Source organism: Opisthorchis viverrini (genome assembly GCF_000715545.1).
Source record: "Opisthorchis viverrini unplaced genomic scaffold opera_v5_30, whole genome shotgun sequence".
NCBI classification, from domain to species: Eukaryota; Metazoa; Platyhelminthes; class Trematoda; order Opisthorchiida; family Opisthorchiidae; genus Opisthorchis; species Opisthorchis viverrini.
In genome coordinates this window covers 1,376,134-1,399,603 of record NW_008751686.1, presented here as the reverse complement: position 1 = coordinate 1,399,603, position 23,470 = coordinate 1,376,134, and the positions used below count along the sequence as shown (strand labels likewise).

Genomic DNA, 23,470 nt, shown 5'->3' with positions numbered 1-23,470 from the left:
TTTGATCTAATGTAAGGGTTATTTCTACCCTCAGGAAAACAGTTTAGCTCATCTGTACACGTACATACTTTCCATCTTCCAAAAAGTTGAAATAGATAGATGGGTATGCTGTGCTCCCAGTGAGTAGCTGCCACGAGCGACGCATGACGGCAGATTTTTTCGGCCACAAGTTTATGCCAAGGGTATGTCTGTTTTCAGCTTCCCCAATTCCGTTCGCCAAGGTTACACTGGATGTGGATAGGTACATTTAGGGGGAGGGAGTATAACTTTTTCTCCGACAATGAAGTTTCTGAGAAAATGCGAACTTATGCACCTGCGCACTGAGCGCGCGAGCTTCATTTCAAGAGTTTCACTATGCATTAGTGTTCTAACGGTTTGCGTATCGCATCCAGGGGTGTTGGTTCACAACCCAAGCGACGGAATTTACCAGGCACGGTTTTTACGGTTCATCACGAGTTTGTCTACTCGCCGCTAGTGTTCTCATCTATTTATCTTGTCAATGATGACGATTTTCAACTGGATTACCGCTCATTGAGATAGACTGTAAGATGGGTTGTTTTTCCGAATGCGGAACAAATGGCCTAACTGGCTTTTTCAATGAAATTGATTATTGGCTTCATTATTGGCTAGTTTGTTCCTTCAAAGAGTTGTTATCCCAAGGGTTTCGCCACACCCGGTTGATGTTTCTGAAGCAGTCAGTGAGCGATGTGAATACCCTCGTATTCTTTAAACCAGATCACTCCACTGCGACACACCCTGCACTTTTTGGACAGGCTGATCCGAAACAAAAGCTGAACATGTTGGAAACTGGAGGGAAATACCCTGTGGTTTCCGGCGAGAAAGATTAATCATTTGGTCAGCTCTAAAACTTTATGAAGTGAACATCACTGGATCCACCCGACGGAATTTCGTTTTCTATTTAAAAAATCATATAGCCACACATTAGCCCCTCATATTTTGTTGTGATGGAACACTTAAAAAACCCCTGAAGAGGAATAATTCGCTTATTTGAGATGATTTTCATTCGACGTGAATTTCCACCACCGATATGTCAAAGGTTGGATAAGACTCAGTTTAGGATAGGATTTAATTTAAAAATCAATAATTAAAGCGTAAGAAAAAACGACGAGTTTTCAGACACCAATGGAAAATCATGCTTGGTAGTTCGATTGTCCGCCTTCCTTATGCTAACAAGTAGGTGGCCTAATAATTGGTGAAATCACTGTACAAATAAAACCTAAATGGGAATTGAAACCTGCAAGTAAAAGTAAAAGTAAAATTTAAAGGAACTCAACCATCTCGGCTGAACTTCGTTTTTGCCGGCATTAAACGGAGGGTCAAAACAGTGAGCAGCAACATGAAGCTGACATTCTTTAAAGGAACTCAACCATCTCGGCTGAACTTCGTTTTTGCCGGCATTAAACGGAGGGTCAAAACAGTGAGCAGCAACAGTCTGAGTGATAGTCAAATCATATTCTTAGAAAAGTGATTTGCAGGTTGTGGCTACGACTACCTGGTGACCGTCTACAACTTCGTTACTTGGGAGACTTTTCAGATTTTCCTTGCTGAATTTCGAAAACGGCTTACTCTTATTTCAAGAAGTCTGTGTGTCAAACCGATGCATCTGCTTTCGCAGTTGATATGAAATGCTCATGTGAAAACTCTTCGTAGGCTGTGTACTTTAACCTTTTTGATAAAGAGACTTTCAAGAGGAAAGCTAGATTTCCTGGAAGTCGGCGAAGTTAGCACCAGTCTCCCGACTGAAAATAATTTCCCTCGACCATTCAATTACCCGCGCCAAAACAAAACGGCCACACTGCAGCTACACCCACGATAAAAATTAACACATCAGATGGAGCTAACTTTTTTCACTCGCGTAGCGTGTGCAGGATACTGAAGGAAATTTATTTGAAAGTAGCAGCTGCAATTGTAATATCGCAATGGATAACGCATTAGATTGTCAAAGTGCTTTTGAACAGCTTCACTCAGTAGCTACTCTGCTTTCATCCCACGCAAGCGGTAACGATTTTGGGCGATTTGTCAGGAAATCGATGCACTCCATGAACGAAGAGGAACGCTCACAAACAAGTTAGTTTGCTCCGCTTATGCGCAGAAGAAGACCCGAACAGTCAAGGAAACTTTATCTGATCCTTCCGAATAAATTGTCCTTTGAAATATTACATTCAAATCTTGAGGTAACGTATTCGTGAATGACATGCAGGCTAATAATTCCCATAGATCAGTTAGTTGGCGCCCCCACCATTCGACAAAAACGTTATGGTCCATGGTGTAGTGATATAATAGAATTTCAAGCATTTGCAGGCCATCAGCACTCACTGTCGTTTTGGAGGTTGCGAACTGCGCATAGTCGTTTTGGGCGACGTCGATTTCCCATTTCGATGCAATCAATGCTAAGCTGCTTTACTGACCATCGTTTGGTGCCATCACCCGAATCACCTCATTTGCTTCTGCGGATGCAGACACCGATATAATTGTGCATACTGAGATGGAAATTACGCTAGTGCACTGAGATGAGGCACATCTTCTAGAGTGGACATTCAAACTTCAAAGTCTTAAATCATGCCCAGAAAATGCAGTCTCTTAATATGTAGCTTGCACTTGGAGGAGAGGTACACGAGGTAGTGGTACTTGACATATCTGATAGGCTGTATTAGTTTCGATGGAAGTATCTGAAGAGAGTACACAAATCTTGAAGTGAGATGTACATTCCGCACAGCTCGTCAACCATTTGTGTAAATCATATTTTACTTGATAGCTTACTGGCGTTTCCCATCCCTGGCCTGCGAGTGCAAACACTGCACCCGCACGGTGCGTGCGCAGTACCCCCAATTTGGGACATTTTGCCTGTCCGCTCAGTATTTAACGATCGTTCTTGTCTGTCTGTTGCATTTCCTACGCTTCCCTGGTGTCACTGAAATGGCTAAGTAGTATGCATACCAAAGCATTCTGACTTACGTGTTTTATAAATTTCGGAGAGACAGCGCCTGAAATAGATCTGCTAAGTTCCACTAGTTTGTTTCCAAAAGACAAACAACCTCGGATGGTCTGTGGAAGTACATCATCAAAAGTTTATCAGGCATGTTGTTGTTCCAGGAACTCGTCCTAATCCATAGGAGTTTGCCAAAGCCAAGACAGAAGATGATCGCCACGTGTGTGTTCCAGGTGCTCAATAATTTATGCAAAGCTCAGGAGTATCGTTATCGTGGATAGCATTAAGAGATAGCTCAGCCCCTGTGGCTAGACTATCGAATAAGTTCCCTCATTAATTCGTCTGAGAATCACAAAGGAAATGGAAGTGCAATACTATGTGCGTGCGTGAATATTCAAAATACCGCCATTGTTTGTTTATACAACGTATTATTTCGGAGCACGTACGCTGCACTTACTTTAGGTCGATGAGACCATGCCAAGTAAAGACACATAAATAATGCAATGGCTATCGTACTACATCGTATTATCGGTCATTCTAGTGCGAACCACAAAAAGCTGGACGATTTATTTATTCATCGTAGTCCAGAAAAGGCAGTAGGTACCACCCTGTCAACATTCCTCCGACTGTTGATCTGTCTCCCATTGCATGCCAATTTGGACAGTTGTTTGTGTGTCTATTTTCGGTAACCTGTGAATTTAGCATCAAACAACAGGATTTTTGGTCAACTATCTTGGGCAGCTGTTGCTAGCCTAAGTGACTGCCCTGTAGTACTACTGCTGTCTTTGCTAGTATTTATCTGTCTACATTGGATACGAAATGACCTCTTGATGGGGCATTATCTAGGTTCAGTATAGTTTTCAAGGCTTAGATACTACGGATATGTCTTAAGTGACCGTAGCTCAATGCCCTCATTTATTATCATACTCTGTCAGTTGCAATCAGATCCCTGTTTTCACTAACCAGTATTTTGGGACCATGTTCTCAGACAGGCTGGGCGTGAAATCAGAAACAAGGCCTTGGGTCCAGTAAGTGTTCCACTTTGTATACAGAACATAATGGGTATTGACTATGATTCTAGTAAAACCAGTCAGTTGCCTTTGTAGACAGCTGAAAAAAAATTGAGCGGATGGTACTTGAGACCTTACTGGCAAAAAATAAGAAATAACTTGGAATCAAGTTAGTCTCACTCAGAAAAAAATAGTTTTTCGCCAGGGTAGAATCGATCGCTTCACCTACGCTCTTCAGTGACAGAGTGCTGATTGACGTAACCTGTGCTGTTTCCCATTCGCCTTTAAAGATGGACTTTGAACGACTTGGGGTAATCGATAAGTCACACCGGGCGTTTCGAGCGGGTCGGTTTGCCGAACGGTCGTCTATGGTTGCGCATGTCACATTTTTAGCTTTTCTGAGCGATAAATGCTTAGCTATGTTCTCTTACGTGCGCTGAAGCTCACATAGTTTACAGAACACTCACAACCAAAGGTAAAAATTGCCACTGAAGGATCCTGGACTGACACTTCAACCTTCACTGAAGTACTGTGCTTCAGTGAGTTCTTCACGGAGGGAGGCTGTTAACGGCAGCTGTTGTAGTCTGGTTCCTAGAAGACCGAGTTCTGTCCTACCAAAATACCCTAGGGTTTTGTGTAAAAAACCGGTGAGGTCCAAATCCGTGGACATTTTTTCCACTTTCAATCAATTTTTGATTGAATGCACGTGATCCGTACACAAAATAAATTTTTGTCAACCAGAAACGCTGCTATCTGAGCAATCCCGTCTGTCGTTCAAATTTGCCGTTATCAGGCATTTCCGGTTTTCATTCGACTGCGCGCCTTCAATGAGTGAGTGAGCGTATGAGTGAGTGAGTATAACTGCAAAAATCACAAGTAACCATCGTTTTTTCCTTGAACGCGAACCTAGTTATCATTCACCTATGCTCGAAAATTCCCTCTGCTGTAATGCGCCATTGGATACTGACACTTGTGTGCAGGGCCGTGAGTATTGTTAACATGACTATGAGACTGAAAGCTTTTAGACGGATGGAATTTGCGTTGGGTTAGTCAATGGAATGATAGTTCTTGAGTCTCAAACGTTATTTTTCTCACTCAAATAGCAGATTGAAGGAGCGCTCATGAAAGGAGTTTTAAAGTGTTGAAAAATTATTCAGACTAGCTTCAGGTAAGTCAATCATCCAGGGTTATCCAGTAGTATATAGTATACACTGCACAAGTGTGTTAATTCCCAACAGGCTTTTCTTAAAAACCAAAGGTTCTTCATGATAACAACACATTCGGATTTCTAGGTGAAAGCAGTGAATTCCAGTAGCCTGACTACGCCCTAAAGAGCGATAAAAACGGATACACTAGGTTGTCAGATGGGCGCTTTTTCCAGATGGGATCTAGAACACAATCTAATGAGAAATATTTCTACGTGCTGTAAATAGTGTCTGCCAGAAATGATGTTCGTTCTAACGGATTTTACTTCAGTGTGGCTGTTTACCAATTCCACTTATTATGGGTGATCAAACACACCATTAATGGGCACCATCACTGATGACATGAAGTGAGTTTGGACTTGTTTGCGCTAAATTGTCCAACGCAGTGTATATATTATATATATATAATATATGTATATATATTAGAAACCACCAGGGAGGTTTCGTTTAGGTGAAGCCTAGGCTGAACTAAACGAGGCTATGTAAACTCCACGTTCCCAGCACCAAACATCAGTTTCAATGTAGCGACCAGCGATAGTTTGGTCAATATCTTGTGAATAGTAATGGGTTTCCCTGAAAGTTGAGCAGGTCCAAATTAATCTATCAAACCGATTTTCTTTTTCGTTTTGTTTAATCCGCCATAATTTTCTAGGTACCGTAGCCGACAATGGCTCTTCAAGTTTGAGTCCGTATTCTGCCCTACCCTGCTTTCCTGCGACCAAACTGTATAAGATTTGGCAGGATTACAGCAGCTGCATGAGAAATCACACTACGGTTGTACCACAGACCTAGTAAAAGATGCGAGCTACGTCCAGTCGTATCCTGATGATTAATGAGCTTGTCTTAGCTTGTTTAAAATGCTAATAAAATCCAGGCTGTTTCGTTTTAGCAAGCAAGCGAGATGAGAGCAAGAATACCGACGAAATGCGTGGGCACGTGTTAACTCACTGTCTTTGTTCTTATCTGAATGCAGTTACGCTTAGCTGGTAGGTTTTACCAATTACCGAAGGAATTCACTAATCCGATGTTTAACGTTGTGAAGAAAAATCTCCCGATCAAGTAGTTATATTCAAGGCTTCCGTAAGACGCGGATGTCCCATGAAGAGGCAAAATGTGGAAAGATATGGGGATCAGCAAAACCATGCCCTATTTTGTTATGTTTCTAAGACGACAGCCTTTAACTAGGATACAGCACTGTATATTTTATATGAATCCTTGATTTTATCGTTCATCCGCTTAAGTACTTCCAATTCCAACAGTCTCCGTAAGAAATCATTTTAAGTAATGTTGTTTTTTTGCGATACATGTGTACTGGTACCGCATAATTCCACCGTTCACTCTGTTAGAGAGTTCGCTTGTTGATAAACGAAGTTTACACTACCACAACTGATCTTCTAGCCTTCAGTGTACTTTTACCACCCGCCACTCGTTAGTGCCGGATGATGGTGCAACCGAGTCTTACTTCCTATGCTTAGGGGAATTTTTTACCGACAAAACTGTTTCACATGCACTGGAATGCTAGAAACGCCTTTAATTTGACCGTGAAATGGGACCAGCAATACAAGTTGATTTTGTTTGTCCATTAGAGAATAAACTTGATTGTCTTTTACAAACGACTAAGACTTTGAATAAGAAAACCACAAAGTGTACTTTAAGGGGTCAAAATTCCACTTCCACTTATCGCGTAGATGTCGGAGTTATAAACAGTTGAAGGGATATTGGTGATGTAAATTTCCAGTTGACGCGATTTGGTACCGATTGTTTTGGAAGCATGACCCGTTCACATCGTTATCGATACATCCAAAAAAGATAATTTATATGCAAAACGATGTCTCTACATTATGTGGTTTTTCTCCGAGTATTTTTACAACATAATAATAGCATCAATGACAGAGTTTTGTAAGGTCTTTTATTAAAAATTGCACTTTGTTGACATCAGGGCCCGTACGCCATGCCGTGTATTGCATTAAAAAAAAACTACAAGGCGCTGGTGAAGCGCCTGCCAAAACAGCAGTTGGCTAGCTTGGAGTGCACTATAAAACAGCCCAACCTAACAGAAGACCTGCTTTAAAGGAAACATTCCTGTCCTTCGTTAAAAGCCGGTTTCTGAAAAAAAAACGATGGAAACATGCAGATGAGCATGCACCTCGATTGGCGTAAGCGAAATCGGGGTTATGCATGATTTAACGATGCGTGCGGGCGTCCCAAAGGCATTAGCGAACAAAAATAAATTAAAACGGCGAATCCCACCTACGAGTTTGTTTCACTAGCATTCTGCGCAACCGCTGTTCGCACGGAGATCTACACACCCAAAGCATGTACGATGCCAAATTAGGCTGTTGGGCAGTTGTACTGCTGAAATGGTTGCTGTTTCCGCGCCAATAATTGCTGACATCATTCCAGGGGTTTGCATGCCACAAAACAACTTGCTGAAAGTGTTGCATTAGAAACGATGCTATTTTTGTCATTGATCTAGATTTTCACTAACTAGTGATTTCACGGGCACCTCTTCTGTATTGTGTCATGCGATTCACTCAGGTTCTTTTATAATTACATTCAGACTTAGTTCCTCAATACGTGGGTTTAAGCCACGTATCTACCACAATTTAATGACAGGGATCAACAATTTCCAAATTGGCTGCGGAAATTAGAGTTAAGTACTAGAAGAATGCAATAAATGGACTCTCGTTTGAACAGTTCTTCATCATTCCTGGTGCAGTCATTTTGGTGAGTACACAACAAAGAGGATGAACACTGGACTTGAGTTTTCGCTCTTTTAGAACCCTATCAGCAGTGCGTATCCTTCACCGTACCGGCATTTGAAGTCCTTGTGAGCGTGTTAACAGTAATTCGGCAGCAGATGTTGGACACAGTCGAATTATCACGTCTGAACGGGCGATGGTGTTCACGGTTGATGCCTTCGGTTTTTTCCTTATTCTCAAATGTTGACACAGTATGTCGAATATCCGCAGATACCTCAGTTAGTTGTTGAATTGAGCCAATGGACGTTGAATGCTCTAACTAGGAATGCATCACATCGAACGTTGTCTCTCCAACGTTGACTTCCGTCGGCATATGTGTAGCGTCATCTGAGTTTAACCAGATGTTGTATGCATGTACGTTAATCTTTGCCTACGTCTGTCGGCTGACCCTGACCAGTTGTAGGCCCCCTGGCCATCGTCCTATTTAGCTTAAACAAATGATACGTGATTTGACATGCTTTACCACGCGTTCACACTCGCACATCACGTCCGGTTCAGTCTTGATCCTGTATCCATTAAGTTGTATGTAACTCATTCAGCTGTATGTTATCCAGCCACTGAGTTCAGGGAGTTCAGTATCCTTGCTTTACTGTTCTGCTATCTAGGACGGATATTTAACCATGGTTGATGAAAGCTGATAGTACTGTTTCAGAAGCCGACATAACCACAGATATATCAAGTACCTACGTCATTCACCTTGCGTGAAAACTCCAGTGCGTTAACCTACTTTATTTTCAAAACATGCGGGGGTACACCGAAATATAGAGTACATTCTTTACGAAGAGCAACGCTTGACTTACAGCTTAACAATTTGTCGTCTTCCCTCCAACTTCAAACTTCTCGATAAGTTGTGTTACATCACTTTTACTACTTGTTTTTTGAGCCGAAGCCCCACCGCTGATCGGGGTTCATTCGCTGTAATTGAACTTCATTCGGACTGAGGATAACAAGTACTTTCCTCTTGATGAAGCGATGAACACGGATCAATATCAGCACAAAGATCCTCACACCAGACAGATCTTAACCTTAAACACAGATTCTCTACACATTTTAGTTCCAGTAGAAATGAATCGCATGCAACACCATGAAGATCTAAGAAACGGATTATAAGTGGAAGTATTTGACAAATTGGGAATAGTTTCAATCACTTATGGAGCTGGTAATGCGTACTCACAAGAAGCAAACCAGGTACCATATCCTGGTGGTGTTATGTACTCGGTGAGTGGTGATTCACACATAGACAAGGTAGCGCGAACTAGAGTTAAACGGTTGCCGGTGACTCAGCTTTCGTGAAACAAGAATAGTGTTTTCGGTAAGCGGAAGCCTGAAGCTTAATTTTCTCCGATATATAGAGGGGTAGCTGGAATCACTCCGCAAGTACGCGAGATTGATCCCATTGCAACTTTTCCGATAATTTCCATGGTTCACTCTTCGAACAGGTTGGAACCGAAGTGTGCATGTTTGTGCAAACAACCGATTGACCCTTAAATTTTTATCTATCTGCTGAAGTTCACAGTTGCTCTGTGGACAACCGGTCATCATTTGAAGAAGAGATATCTTCGGATAAAGCACATTTGCGAATTGAATTTGCATCACGGGGTGATTCATCTGAATCCCAGCTGAATTTCTCGTTTATATAACGCCTTACTTCAAAAGAAGGACTCCTTCTCTCTAGTTCTCTTTGAGGAACCAAACAGACGCACATTACCACGCACTAGTTTTGTGTTACAAAGCCTTCAAGTGTGGATTGTGCAGCTCAGAGAATGCTCCCGAGCTGGCCACGTTTCAACGGACCGTTAAGCAGCTCTAATCACACGATTGCGGTCACAGGATACTTATTATGTCCGAATCAGAAAGAATTTATCTCATTCCCTCCAGTTAGCACTTTTGACTAATGTTGTTCCCGCCAGGTTTTTCTGATGGCTTCCAATGCTGAGTGCTATAGGGGAACATGCGTAAACCACACCAGATAACGTGGTTTCCCACAGGTTTATGCAAACATACCTATCACCCAAACAGTTAAATTACGTTAGGTTGGACACGTCCGTTGACCTCAATGGAAAACTAACCGAGGTCATGCGGATGCTAATGAATATGGGTCCCTAAGGACACAACACTGGACTGGTGTTTATAGCCATCCTGTTTTGAAATCGATGGAACACCTAACTAGATCGCTGATAGTTCTTTATTAGGACTGACTACCAGTCCCTAAGGACACAACGCTGGACTGGTGTTTATAGCCATCCTGTTGTGAAATCGATGGAACACCTAACTAGATAGCTGATAGTTCTTTATTAGGACTGACTACCCGGAAAAACAAATTCGAGAACATCAAAGATGTATTCTGTGAGGGAGCTGCAAACTGCTGTGGAGACTGCCTAGGAATTTGCTCGAAGTTCAACGTGGTCATATTTTCCATCAACAGGATTCAAAGATATGCAGAAATAACACTTTCGTAGGCGTGAAAATCCCGACAGATATGATAGCTTTTTCTGACTTTGGTCTTCACAGAGTTAACTGGTATATGCGGGCTAACAGTGGATGATGCTAGTGACTCAACTATTTTCGTGTGTATTTAGATCAAAGTATTTCATATGTGTAAAAGCGGTACTGAAGCGAAAGGAACAAACACCTGGATTAATTGGGTTTTAACAGATGAATATTGATACACATGTTACACGAGATATTTTGTTTAGTCAGACAACTGACTATCACAACAAAGGGTGGTAAGATTTCAAGCCACAAAATTGATGCGACCCAACCCGTTTGACAGCTAGACTCACGTTGGTCGTCTCCAAGTCTGAGTCCAGCCCTTAAACTATTGCGTCTTAGAGGCCCGGTTTATAAAGACAAAAAGCAGTCAGACTCATTGCACCGTAATTGGAGACCCAGCGCAGTTGGAGCCGAATAGCACGAGTTAATAATATACCAGTGTGATGCAATAATTTTACGAACGCATAGAAGCTAATTTCAAGGCTGTAATTTGAATTAACCAATGGGGATTAGGGTGAAACCTGATCTTGCACAAAAATGATGTGCGATGCTTTGAGGCCATAGGCCGATAAGTATTAGATAAGAGGACATGAGCCTTTCTGGTTAGCTTCCCAGAACGGTTCACCTAGACTAGATTCCGGTCCCAAAGTGGTATATTTACGAACAGATAGTACGAAAAAGTGCATTTCATTCAGTTGACCTTGTCCAAAAATCGTTCATATATTCGGTTTTCTTTCCGGTGTTGAGATCAACCAAAGGAATAACAAAATAAAGTCAACACGACGAATTCCAAATATAAGAATGCTAGGTAGGTTGCAGTTCCGTAAAGACCAATCAACGGAATGTAGAAATGGATTAAAAATGACCATTAAAATGGCGTGAGAGTCACTGATAGAATTAAACAAATTGGCTGAATTTTATTCAAGTGTGTTCAAAAAGAACTCATATGATTTCAAATATCAAATGGACTTTTATAGGTTTGGTCGCCACACGTACGTGCAGCGAAAGACTTCCCAGAGATTCATTTTCCTAAATCCGCCCTGATTATGTTTCACTTCACATAGACTGCTTTACAGGGGAGTAAAAAGGAGAATGCAAAAACACAGACGACAGTTTTGACCAGAAGACACTTGCATGAGGGCACCGTCTGATAGTTTTTTTCAATAACTAGAATTTTAAGTTGTTCAACAAAAAGGAGCCACACACCAAACTCAGTGCGATGCAAATGCTGCGGGCCCATTTTCTCAAGTGCATTAATTACGTGTTCATTGGGATAACTATTAAAATTGGGAAGCCACTTTCGGGATGAGAGAAAATTTATCTCAAAGTTGTCAGTCTTTCGGTAACTGACAGAGGTGTATTGCCTCTTTTGTTTTAATTTTTTGTCCCCCTTCAATCTCTTCTGGGTGGGGCTTCACTAACTATTGAGTGAAAGATGACCTATCAGAATCGCACATCCAATTGAGGCTACAGTTTTCACAGTCTTCGATCGTCAGATCACCTGTGCTCTTGTAACGCGTTTGCCAAAAGCACTAACATAAACACTCAGTGATTCGCAACAAATACTCACTTGAATCCACCTGGTTGTGTCGTTTATAATGGTCCGCTTCAAATAGGACATAAGATTGACTGAAACTGGGGAAATGCGCCTCAAGTGGGGCAAACCCGGTGGTTGAATGCTGAACAGTCCTCATCAACCTAATCAGTAGCGTTTTGCGTCTGGAAAACCACCTGACACTCTTTAATAGTCGGTTTTTGTAGAGTGTTATCAGGGTAGCTTGGATATGTGGTGTGGATAGGCATATTTATCTAGCTCGCCCTTATGGAATACAGAGAGACGTGCTTACGTCACAGCTCAATTCACCAAAGGTGAATTTCCGGTTCTAGCAACGAATAAATATCATGGGTTGTGTATACTGACAGAGCATCCTACCAATTTCCTATCCCTAAAAAATCTCTCCCGGACTATGTATTGTTCACAAGCAATTTGCATTTCCGGTGCTTCGCAATCCCCCTCAACTCTGACCACCTATTTTGTATGCAGTGGCTCAATGCAGTGGAGTTTGCGGAAGCAGCAGAAGTACTTTTCGTCTGAACGTTCGGTTCCATGGTGAAACAAGTGCATAGTCACTTTTTTTCATTGTTTACACGAAATCAAGCCTGATTCTGCATCTAGTAGGTAGAAAACACCGTAATTAACTTTGAATCAGCTCAAGAGCTCTAAAAATTATTTTGTGGGAGAAGAGAAGTTAAAAATTAAGAGTGAAATGACCATAAGTTCGTCTAACTTCTCTGGAGTGTAGACATCATGACACAAGTCTGATGAACTGTCATATTCGAGTGAACTTTGATAGGTCATCAGTTCCTTAGAGTAAACAAGGTGTGAAGTAACCGGACTGGTATAGCAGCCGTCTAAACCCACTCCCGCATGTGTGTTTATTTGTCTTCATTCACGTCTGTCGCCTGTCCCACACCAGCAGTCAGTAAATGACCTTGTCCAATATGTACTACCGTATGTCACTCTGCTTGTCTACGTGATGCATGCTGCGTCAAGATTCTTCACTTACTCATGAACGTTGCTGCCGTCTGGGCCCACTTTTGTCTCTCTCTCTCTCTCTCTCTCCGTTGTCTAATAAGTTAGACATTTGGTAACACAATAGTCATCCAGCTTTATATACAGGCAAAAAATTGTGATGTTAAAAGCAAGTTAACTCTGTTTAAAACCCACAAACCCCTCAATCCCAAGATCTAAAAAGGCACAAATAAAGGCAGACTCAAACACTAGGCTCTTGAGCTCATAGGCCACGACTACGTGCAACTATGTGGAACTAACAAGCCTCGGATATGTGGAGGTCTTATCTCGCTTAATAATCAACGGGCTGAGTAACTGCGAATTCTTTGACTACTGCACTCACCGTGGACTATGATGTTTGGGCCGTAACTCGCCACCTGCATTCCAGGTGATAGATAATCCGATCACATTTGACTTCATGGGTCTTTCATGTTTTGGATGGCTAAATTTTACAGTCGGTGACGATTGAAAACCATTTTGTCCATTGAAACTAACGACGGTTGCCTTTATTTGGGATTGAGTGGTCATCCTCATAATTAGAACAGCGAACTATCGGAACTGCATTCCAACTGCATTTTGTTCATTGAAACTATAGACGGTTGCCTTTATTTGGGATTGAGCGGTCGTCCTCATAATTAGAACAGCGAACTATCGGACAATCGAGGATGACACGGGTGAAAGTAGTGGCCAGCAGCTACACCTGTTTAATAAACACTGATGAAAAGGATTGGAAACGTGGTCTGCTGTTGCGATAGTTAAGAAAGTTGGACGAAGAGGACAGGCTCCTGGGCATTTGTCCAATCTGGCTTTTGCAGGCTCCGTTAGCGTACATAAGTGTGCGTTCTGAAAAGTCCCACAGTAATTCCAAAGGATTGCGCGACTTCACCTAGTACCTGCACTGAGACATTTATTTGCACAGTCTGGAGTTCTTTAATGCTTGGTCCCTGAAAATGTAGGTTGGTTTGCCTCCACAGAAATTTCGTCTTTCTGTAATACCAAGAAAAACATCCACGGTGTAGTCCACGTGAAGAAATGACCAAATGAAAGGTGCCCTGATTACTTTCAGACTGGGCAAGAAAAATATGTGGGCAGGTTCACGTCGGAAGCTTCGGACATTACAGAACTGAGACATTTTAGGTATACAAGGCCACCATTGATCGATTATGTAACTGAAATTGTCGAGAGTCACATGCGCAAGGGTGATTCTGAAAGGCTGGCGGAGAAATGCGGCACTCACTGAGCGCTGCAGCCCAATCAATTCGCTTTTTAGCTGCTCGACTACTGTTCAGAGTCACGACTGGTTCACGTCTTAGTTCCTCTGTCTGGTATCTGCTGTACGCACATCTGTATCGCTGTCCACCGGTACTTCCTTGCTTGTGTTTTCTCCGTGCAGTTTTGCTCAGTGATGCACCCTTATTTGGAATCATCAACAGTGAACATTCTGAGAAACCCCATTGAGTTTCGAACCCGCAACCTCGCGGCCAAGAGCGGATGACTAACATTTTGACTGATTCTTCCGGATTAACTTAACTGCTTCTTCTGGATTTCACTGAATGTTAGGCTCATTGCAGCAGTATCCTCAAGCATGACCTGTTGATTATCTGCCGCATACGGAGTACAGTAAATATCTATCCAAACCGCCTGAAACACTTGTAACTTGAGAAACTGTGATACAGTTCATGTACAAAAATAGCAGAATTTCGTGCAGTTCAGCGCTAAGTCTAGATGTGATCTTCATCCAAATAAGTATGGCATATGTTTGCACATTTTCAACAGCGTTAACGATACATAGGAAGTCCCATTGTTGTCTCCCAGGCGAAGGATAGTAAGTGGTGCAACACGTGCATCATAGAAAAACCATTGTGTTTTTGTGATGCACTAACCTTAATGCCTCAAGGCCAAACATTCCATACTATTCGGCGCTCCTTCACAAGCCGCAGAAATTTAATAAGGTTGTCATCTTAAAGTTCATAGATGTGTTCTATAGTTTTGACAGGTGCCAAAAAGCCAGACAGCTGCACATTTATTGCGCGCATCCTGTCATTCGAGATTTGATGTGTTACATAGATTTTGACAAGCTTTTGTGAACATCAGGTAACTTGTAATAGGTTACCGAGATTGAATGCATTTAGCTCACGTCAGAGAATATTTCAGATCAGGAAAGAGTTTACACCACCTATTTTTCCCTTACGTCTACCAACTCGAATCACGCATGGCATCTGTTTCGGCATCTATAGTAACTTACTACCTCGAATGCATCGTCGTGATCGAACGATAGGTTGCATTTACCCCCCTCCAATGCAATGCTCTTTGTTCTCCAAATGAGGGAAATCGCCAATACCCCCCACTAAGCTGTACATTGCTTATTCAACGAACGTCTCTGAAGGGTTAATCGAGTAGCGAAACCAATTTGTTCCCTCCTTAGAATGAAGCAACGCCCGCTAATTTATCCAGTATTACAGTAAATAATGAGGGAACCAATGCCCCCCACTAAGCTGTACATTGCTTATTCAACGAACGTCTCTGAAGGGTTAATCGAGTAGCGAAACCAATTTGTTTGTTCCTTAGAATGAAGCAACGCCCGCTAATTTATCCAGTATTACAGTAAATGGCAAAAGCATCAGTGTGCACTGCCCTAAACCGATGATCGACATCATCCTCAAGGACAGTAATAATAAACAGGATGTAAATACTGTCGTGACATTATCTAATTCGGACAGGTATCTGAAGCCAGACTTTCCACTTCGGTTCAGTGTTTAGACATTTCACTTTGTGTATTTATTTGTGCAATAACATATATGAAGTTAGGCAGCATGACGGCAGTGTTATGTTGGAAATGTCCCACCAGCCGTCGTTCTGATCGTCTTACTGAATTCGAACTACTATTCGAACCGCGGAAATGGCAACAAGTGATATTACTAGTTACTATTATGTTATGTTATTACTCTCGCGTCAAAAGACTGCGATAATACACTCGTAGCGCTGAGTATGCACGAGTAGCTAGTCCTGAGAACTGTAAAACTTGCTGTTTAGCAACGCACTCAATAGGAACACCTGATCAATAGCCTTGTCGGGACCCTAACTGAAATACCGACTTTGAAAGCGTCCTTCAATTTTTCACTAAGCTGAAGCTGTTTTCGCTTGGTATAGAAATATCAGAGGAGGGCGTACAAACCGTAACCGGTCTACTCCCAAAACGTTTCTTCCATGAAATGGACAAACACGGTCTACTCAAAAACTTCCGGGAAGAGTCAGCAGGGAGGCATTTAAGGGACACCTTGTTTATTTGTGCTAGAAAATCACCTCAGCCAGTTCTACAATTTAAGTTGCAAGGTTTCTCATCACAATTAGAAATGAAACAAACATGCTGTTGTAGCTGAGCTTCTTGGACCTGCCAAACGATGACCAATAGAAGAGATGTTGCTGTTAATTTACAGAGTTTAGAAATCTTTCTTAAGAGTGAAGCAAGCGAAAGTCTCCTATACGATGTCAGGCAACACTGGCCGAATCTTAGCGGGTCCCTCGTTCTGGAGAATTACACAGAGCAAGTTTTGCAAAAGATAGGCTACCTTAAAAGCAAGGCCATAGAGTTCACTGCGGTAATGTCCTTTCTTCTTGGGGGACTCCCACAACTTGGTCGTTTAGTCTCGCTCTCAAAAAAGCTCCTTAGTGCTAAGGTCGTCAAAACAGATTTAGCTAGCATACACGTGCCATTTTGCTGCTAAAAACCCATTTTTTTGGTCAGTCTGTCGGGCAATGAGCACTTCTCCTGTATTTTTTTTACGGCACGCGACTGTCGATTTAATCAATTATTTGAGTTCCAAGGGAAGATAAAGTGCATTTTCGTCTCTTGGCAAATCAGCATATCATATGACTGTCTCAAGTAGAATACGAATGGGCGCGTTATTTGATAGATTTGTTTCCGAGTATTATAGAGACCAGACATGTGATGAGTGATGTCCAATAAACTGGAGGATGAGACTTAGTTATCACCACTTCTGGACATTGTTTCATCTGCAGGTGACCAAAGAGTATGCACTCCCGTACTGGTGCAAGCCACAGGTGTATACATTATCAATTTAACAATGCTTTCTTTGCGACCGTGTTAGAGAAACCTTTTTGAAAATGGTTGATATTGACATCAGCGATCCTTGTGGAAAAGGTGAATTTCAAGAGGTTTAGTGCACTATAGAGCATCCTCTTTTTCCCCTCTCATTTTTTGATGCTTCCTTACGTTATCGAAATGTTGGGGAGGTTTTATTTAGAGGCCGTTGATCTTAAATAATGTAAGTGCTTAAACAAACTGCAAGTGACTGCATCCCTAGATAGATCATTTGAAAAAACCGAGTAAAACGAAATGGTCCTTGGACTTGATCTTCTCCGGAATCGGTCTTTTTTGGTGCGGAATTTCTGTTGATTATATTACTGATTCGAGACAAACGAGTGCTGATTTGAGTAATGTTTATTTGAAGCATTTCCATCAAACACCATTGTGTCCTTCCTTGTTTCTTCAGATTTTTCTCCAAATTAAGCCTAAGGGTAGTCGTTTTTCAGCATCTTTCCAATCGATTAGATTTTGTAACACTCTAACAATTTTTTGATTAACACGTTTCCCCTCTTAGTATATCAACAAACACAGCGCGAAAATTTTTTATTGTTATCCTGACCAGCCCCTGCTAAACTGGGTGGACGTGACATTAGTATCTAAATCAAACATCCATCCCTCCGAACGCTATTCAAACGTGTAGGACATTCTTCGTTTTCCGGACTTTTCAATAATCCTTAGAGCACACAAGGCGATCAGTATTCGCACAATGGAACAGAATTTTTGAAAGCTATGACGTGTCTCTGATGGACTAAAGCAATCGGGCAATTGAGTTCAGAGTATTATTCCAATCTTTCGTACCCTGTTTGGGCATCTCGGAGTCTCAGTGATGCGGGGAAACTATTCCATGAGACGTTTCTGCCAGAGGTATGATTGCTTCAGTGGCAGACGTTTCTGCCAGAGATATGATTGCTTCAGTGGAAAATAAAATTTGGTGAGCTGCAAAAATGTGAAGGTAGATTAGAATTGTTTTTAGTTTGGGCGCATACACAATAGAATGCAACATTTGGCGCAGAGAGTTTTACTCCGTTCTCAAAGGTTTTGCAGCTAAAAGCATTGCGCGGTTAATGGAGACCGGCGCAGAATCGGCTGTGGGAATCTGTGATTTATGAAAACACTTCTTGATAAGGAATGTTTTTCATCAGCTAGCTGCATTTATAAAACTATTGTGGGAGTTGCTGAATGGAGCTGGCAAAGCAAGCTGTTCCATTACGCCAGCAATCACCATGGAGGCGTCATTTTCCATCGTCCAAGAAACCTGATAACCAGCAGTTCAATAGTGTCCACCGACTGCCCACAGTATGGATAACAAGCTGAAATTTCTACTCGTGATGAATATGTATTTCCGAATCCTCTCCCTGTACTTCAGGCAAGTCACAGCGACGGACTACACTTCATGGAAGTCTAAATCCTCAGAATGATTTCTCGCCAAGAACCACCTGTTCCGCCATAAAGCGGCAAATACTGTGGTTGACGCGTACTAAACAAAACTTCAACCCAACGATGAGATGCGTGGGTTTTTGTACAAATGACATTCTCAGCGTTACTTGACGAGCGTTTGAGTAGGAATAGGAAGTGAACGTTCTAATGATTACCCATGATTGATGCTGGCTTACCGCTAATGTTGGGTCTCAAATGGTCACATCCCATTGTATCAGGCTGGCCTCACCAGGATAAGGATGATAGAATTCCTAGACCATCTTATGGAGATGAATTGAAGCTTGCGAAGAAAGTGACAGATCGCCGATTGAAAACGTTTACTTATAAGAGCCAGTGATATTACATTGGATAGAAATGTCTAACCCTTAGTTCGTTGTCTGGGATTATGTCCTAAAGTTTAGGAAGACAGTTCTCAGGTCGACAAGTCTTCTATTTTGCTTACTGGCCCCACTCACTTACCTAAACCCGTTTCCGACATCGTTTTCGAAATTTCTTTGCAATCACTGGATCTACAAGAACAAGGCATTCTGTTGCAGCGCGAAATATTCGTTAAGATTAACCGGAATGGTCGATTAACCGGGATGTATTACACAGCTGTCTCCTCTACGCGGGTGTGACTCACTCTGACTTTTCTGGTATTTGAACTCGTTTATCGCTATTCACGTCTAACCAATGTCCTGAACTTGAGAGAGTCATCAGGTTCAGCGTCGGTTGAAATCTCGCAGACTAGTCTTTATTGGATCTTATGAAAAGCGGTTATTCGGAATTTGTTGAAAGGTGTATTTGCGAGGGCGTTAGATGCAGGCACATTCTGAATGGGCTCATCACGTGTGACGAGCTACCTCGCATTCTTTAACTTAATTCTTCGCGGAAAAAATGAGTGAAGTGACGGAGACGCAAGCATATAGAATAAGTGTTGGTCGATTACAAAATTGTAAGTTGAGAATCCATTTACTGTGGATGGTCCCAGTTGCAGCTTTGAAAAATTATGTGGGATATCTCTGATGTACATGTCAGGCATGAGCCAGTACAAACGACCAGGTGCGCTACCTCCAGAGCGCAAGCTGATCAACTCAGTTTTTCCTGATTAAAACTCCACTTATAAGCAGAACAGTTCACATTGTATTTCATCAGCCACGTTCACACAACTTTCAAATTATCAATTTACTAATGAGTGACCTTTTTCGCCGTTTGTAGGTCGAGTCATCTTATCCGTGAGGCAATTGAAAATAATGAATTCCTACGGCATTTGGACGAATCACAAGTAGAGGAGATTGTCAAGTGCATGTACAAAAAGCATATTGCTCAAGGAGCCTACGTAATTCGAGAAGGCCAGACGGGTGATGCGTTATATGTCGTCGCAGGTGAGTTGTCCGTGCTTCGCGTGAACAGTTTCATTTAAACATCGATTCCCGAATACAATAGAATGTTTACAATCAGGAAATCTAGGCAAAGTGCACTGGAAAAGAGTGGCCATGACTGAGCGTCATTCAACGTTACTTTAAAAATATTCAAGGTTTCTCTCGTGACAACTAAGAGTTTCCTATTCCTCGGAGGGTACAGCGGGAACTATTGAATGAAGGCAATCTGTGTGAATGACATCGTTTCCACCCACGTCCAAACAACCTGAGGCAAACAGCCCTTGTTCATTATGTGGGTAGCATAACAGCTAAACACTGAGGTATTATGAAATGATTTGTTTTCAATCGGGCAGAATTACCACTCCCTCAATGACGGAAATCGCAAATTTGATTGACTGAAGTTAATACGCAAGTTTCCACTAGAAAGAAAAACGGACAAGGGACTTGAAGTGCTGCGGATTTCTCAGCTGTAACATTTTCCCAATAAAATATGCTTCACACGTGACCCTTTGTGTTTTTATTGGATTTAGTATCACATTGCTCGACACGGCTGTACTTGTGTACTCCTATGAGCCTCATAACTAATATCGTGCCAAGAAAGACAGCTCTTGGCATAAACTTAAGTCCGCTTTATTGACAATGAAATACAATTTTAGGAGTTTGAGTTTGCGCGTTCAACAAAGCGATGGACGGACTTCCAAAGAGAAACCAGCTGTCCTGGACAGCTTGCAGCTCACAGCCTGCTAATCCTAGAACTAAAACGTTACAAAGAAGTATATCTCTGCTAGTAAAAGTGCACTTGCAGTTATTCACAAACCTTGCGCCTTAGTGGAGATAGAAGTTATAAAGATGAGAACAGAGCAAGAAGCTTCATTGCACATGAAATGAGATAGGACTCGAAGGTTGTAAGTTAAACGTCGAACCGCCAAAGTCTCCACCAAAATGGATCAACGCCTTTGACGTGATTGAAATGTGCAGCGTTTCTTCTGCCCACATTTCTGTTTGTGAGCGTTTCATCTAGAGCAGCATTGACGTACGAATTATGTCACTGCTCTATTATCTCGTGTGAGAATGAGTCCTTCAACGCAGATGTTTATGTGGTTAAGAAGCATGCGACTTCCAAGTCTTTCCGAGGGACATCTGGGATACAAATTCCCGTTTTGCAGGTGAAAAGGAACGGCCAAGGCTGATGTTCACTGCCCTTCAACACAGATGTTTTTGTGGTTAAGAAGCATGCGACTTCCAAGTTTTTCCGAGGGACATCTGAGATACAAATTCCCGTTTTGCAGGTGCAAAGGAACGGCCAAGGCTGATGTTCACTGACCTCAGAGCTTCAGAAACGTATCGCAAAAACAGGGCAAACTGATTTTAAAATGTAAGCACATCTGTCCTATGCGTGAGGTGAGAAAAACTATCGGACCGTGTTCCAGATAATGGTTGAGCTTCTGGAACCAATAAAAGTATCAGGAGGGCGCAGAAAACACTGGCCACTCCTGAGGTGGTTCAGAGGCCACTGGGTATATTTAAATCCACACGTTGGTCAGCGCACTATTTATGGAAGTATGCTGTTCTGTAAACGTTATGAGTGACATGTTCCCACTGACACACAAAATGAATGAAAATAGAACGATGATGTCATCAGCTTAACGTTGAATTCATTTAGCATATAGAGAAAACCGTTTACAAGGACCGGATATGATGGATGCATGTCTAACCTTTACTGAGGGCTATTCAAAGCCTGGGAAAATTCGAAAGGATCATTCCGCCATTCTGAATTTGTCGATAATCTTGACTGTTTCGTTCTATGACCAGTAACTCATTCCGGTTGAAGGATATTGCACTGTGCAGCTCAACAGCAACTGAGCTGACTTCATGAATGCATTAGCACCCATCTAATTATATGTGAAGTGGCTGATCGGAATGCGTCGGGCTATCAGATTCCTAATGTCAAATTTCACTGGATTTGTTCAACCTTTCGGTGGAATTCTTTTTTCTTTTTTGCAAACAATTTCCGTTTAATGGGCATTCGCAAATGCCTAGTCAGAGGCTTGCGTCCCGTCAAGCTTCCTGTCACATTCGCAAAGAGGCTTGCGTCCCGTCAAGCTTCCTGTCAAGACGACCTACAGAATACGAAGTTTGTTTTGATCACATGTGTATCGGTGTTTCTTTACTGTTCCATAACAGGTATTTGTTTGACATGTGTTCAGAAAATTAGCCCGCGGGAGATTCCGATGAAATACCAAAGGATATGATGTCAGGTTGGTATATGAGATGCACATCAAAATGTCTGGACTGGTTAAAATACTCAACATGCTCTATACTGCACTCTAAATTAAACATGCCATAAGAATAAGAGGTTTTCGTAGAAAAATTGGGTTACAGTAACAAAATGGCACCGAGGCACGCAGAGTATGGGAATAGACATGTATACTAGAAGGACTTTCACTCCCAAAGGCCTTTGATTGTGCCAACGAGTTTGTATTCATTGGCATTTGTATCAGCTGGTTGTTTGAATGGATAATCTGCAGTAAAGCAAACGTATGATCTAACGGCAAACTAGTAGAACTCGTGAAAACAGTTGTTTTAACTATTCGCGAATTGAATCAGAATTTTTTAGTCAAATTAAACTAATGTCGAGGCAGGAATGTGCACTGAGTGAATATCAAGAAACAAGAAAGATTGCTGGGGCTTGTACAATTCACTAGTCCAGCACTAGTTAAAAATAAGGGGAAAATGTTTGAGTAATCCAACAACGATCATCATTTAAAAGCACAGAGGCAAGATTGCTGGAACAGCTACGCTCGAAAATTAGTGGGATAGTGCAGGAAACGAGTTACGTAGGAAACATGAGAACATAGAATTTAGCTTAGAAATGAAACGTTCCCACAGATCTCAGCTGGATAGTTTGCGAGAACCAGCGACAACCAGATTCAGATGGAATTTGTATTAGCTATCAGTATTAGCTATCGGTTATCAAATTCACTATTGTATCGTTCTGTGGTATGAACTTATATTGTAGACTGTAGACTTCGATCACCGGTGTATTAGTCACTGCTATGATTTATTTTCAATAAGTCATTCACGGGGATATAGTTTTCATTTATACTTTGATCTGGGGAAGGAGATTAGAAGAAAACGAGCCTCATATTTTATCAGATTTTGTGATGGATAGGGATCCGCGAGAATGGAATTATCCAGACAAAATATATCTTACGTTCGGTGTTCTTGCAGTGGGACACAAGAAAGCCCTTTGTTCAATGTTTTCGTCGAATGCCACATTGAACTGTCTAGTTCATCTAATCGTCGTGTACCAGGGTACTCTACACAGCCGAGTGCCACCGTTGTGGATAGTAAATTAGTGGTTACTCAGTCTTGGTCTCCCATATTCAGCAGGCAAAGACGTCCATAATCGAAGTGCGTCGAATGCCGCGGCAGAGGTTCTCGTAGCAGTAGTGTACTGGACCCGCAAGAGTCGAATAAACGGCTAGCCGACAGTTGCGTTTCATTATTACCACGATAGCGGCTCTATTCTTGGCATACTTGCGTGGCTTGAAACTTGGAAATTGTTGTCG

General features: G+C 41.9%; 2 protein-coding genes across 2 annotated transcripts in view; one reads left to right on the top strand and one right to left on the bottom strand.

The window, feature by feature from the left end:
* The window catches only part of T265_02458 (hypothetical protein), a gene marked incomplete at both ends in the record, with an annotated part of 85,309 nt that extends 71,897 nt beyond the window's left edge, over positions 1 to 13,412 (bottom strand). Inside the window, one exon of the mRNA XM_009166707.1 lies at positions 13,336 to 13,412. Coding sequence (XP_009164971.1) covers positions 13,336 to 13,412 — 77 coding nt within the window. The remainder of the gene's footprint in view (positions 1 to 13,335) is intronic.
* Positions 1 to 23,470, top strand: part of T265_02459 (hypothetical protein) — a gene marked incomplete at both ends in the record, with an annotated part of 117,398 nt that overhangs the window by 19,042 nt on the left and 74,886 nt on the right. The window contains one exon of the mRNA XM_009166708.1: positions 19,735 to 19,901. The remainder of the gene's footprint in view (positions 1 to 19,734; positions 19,902 to 23,470) is intronic.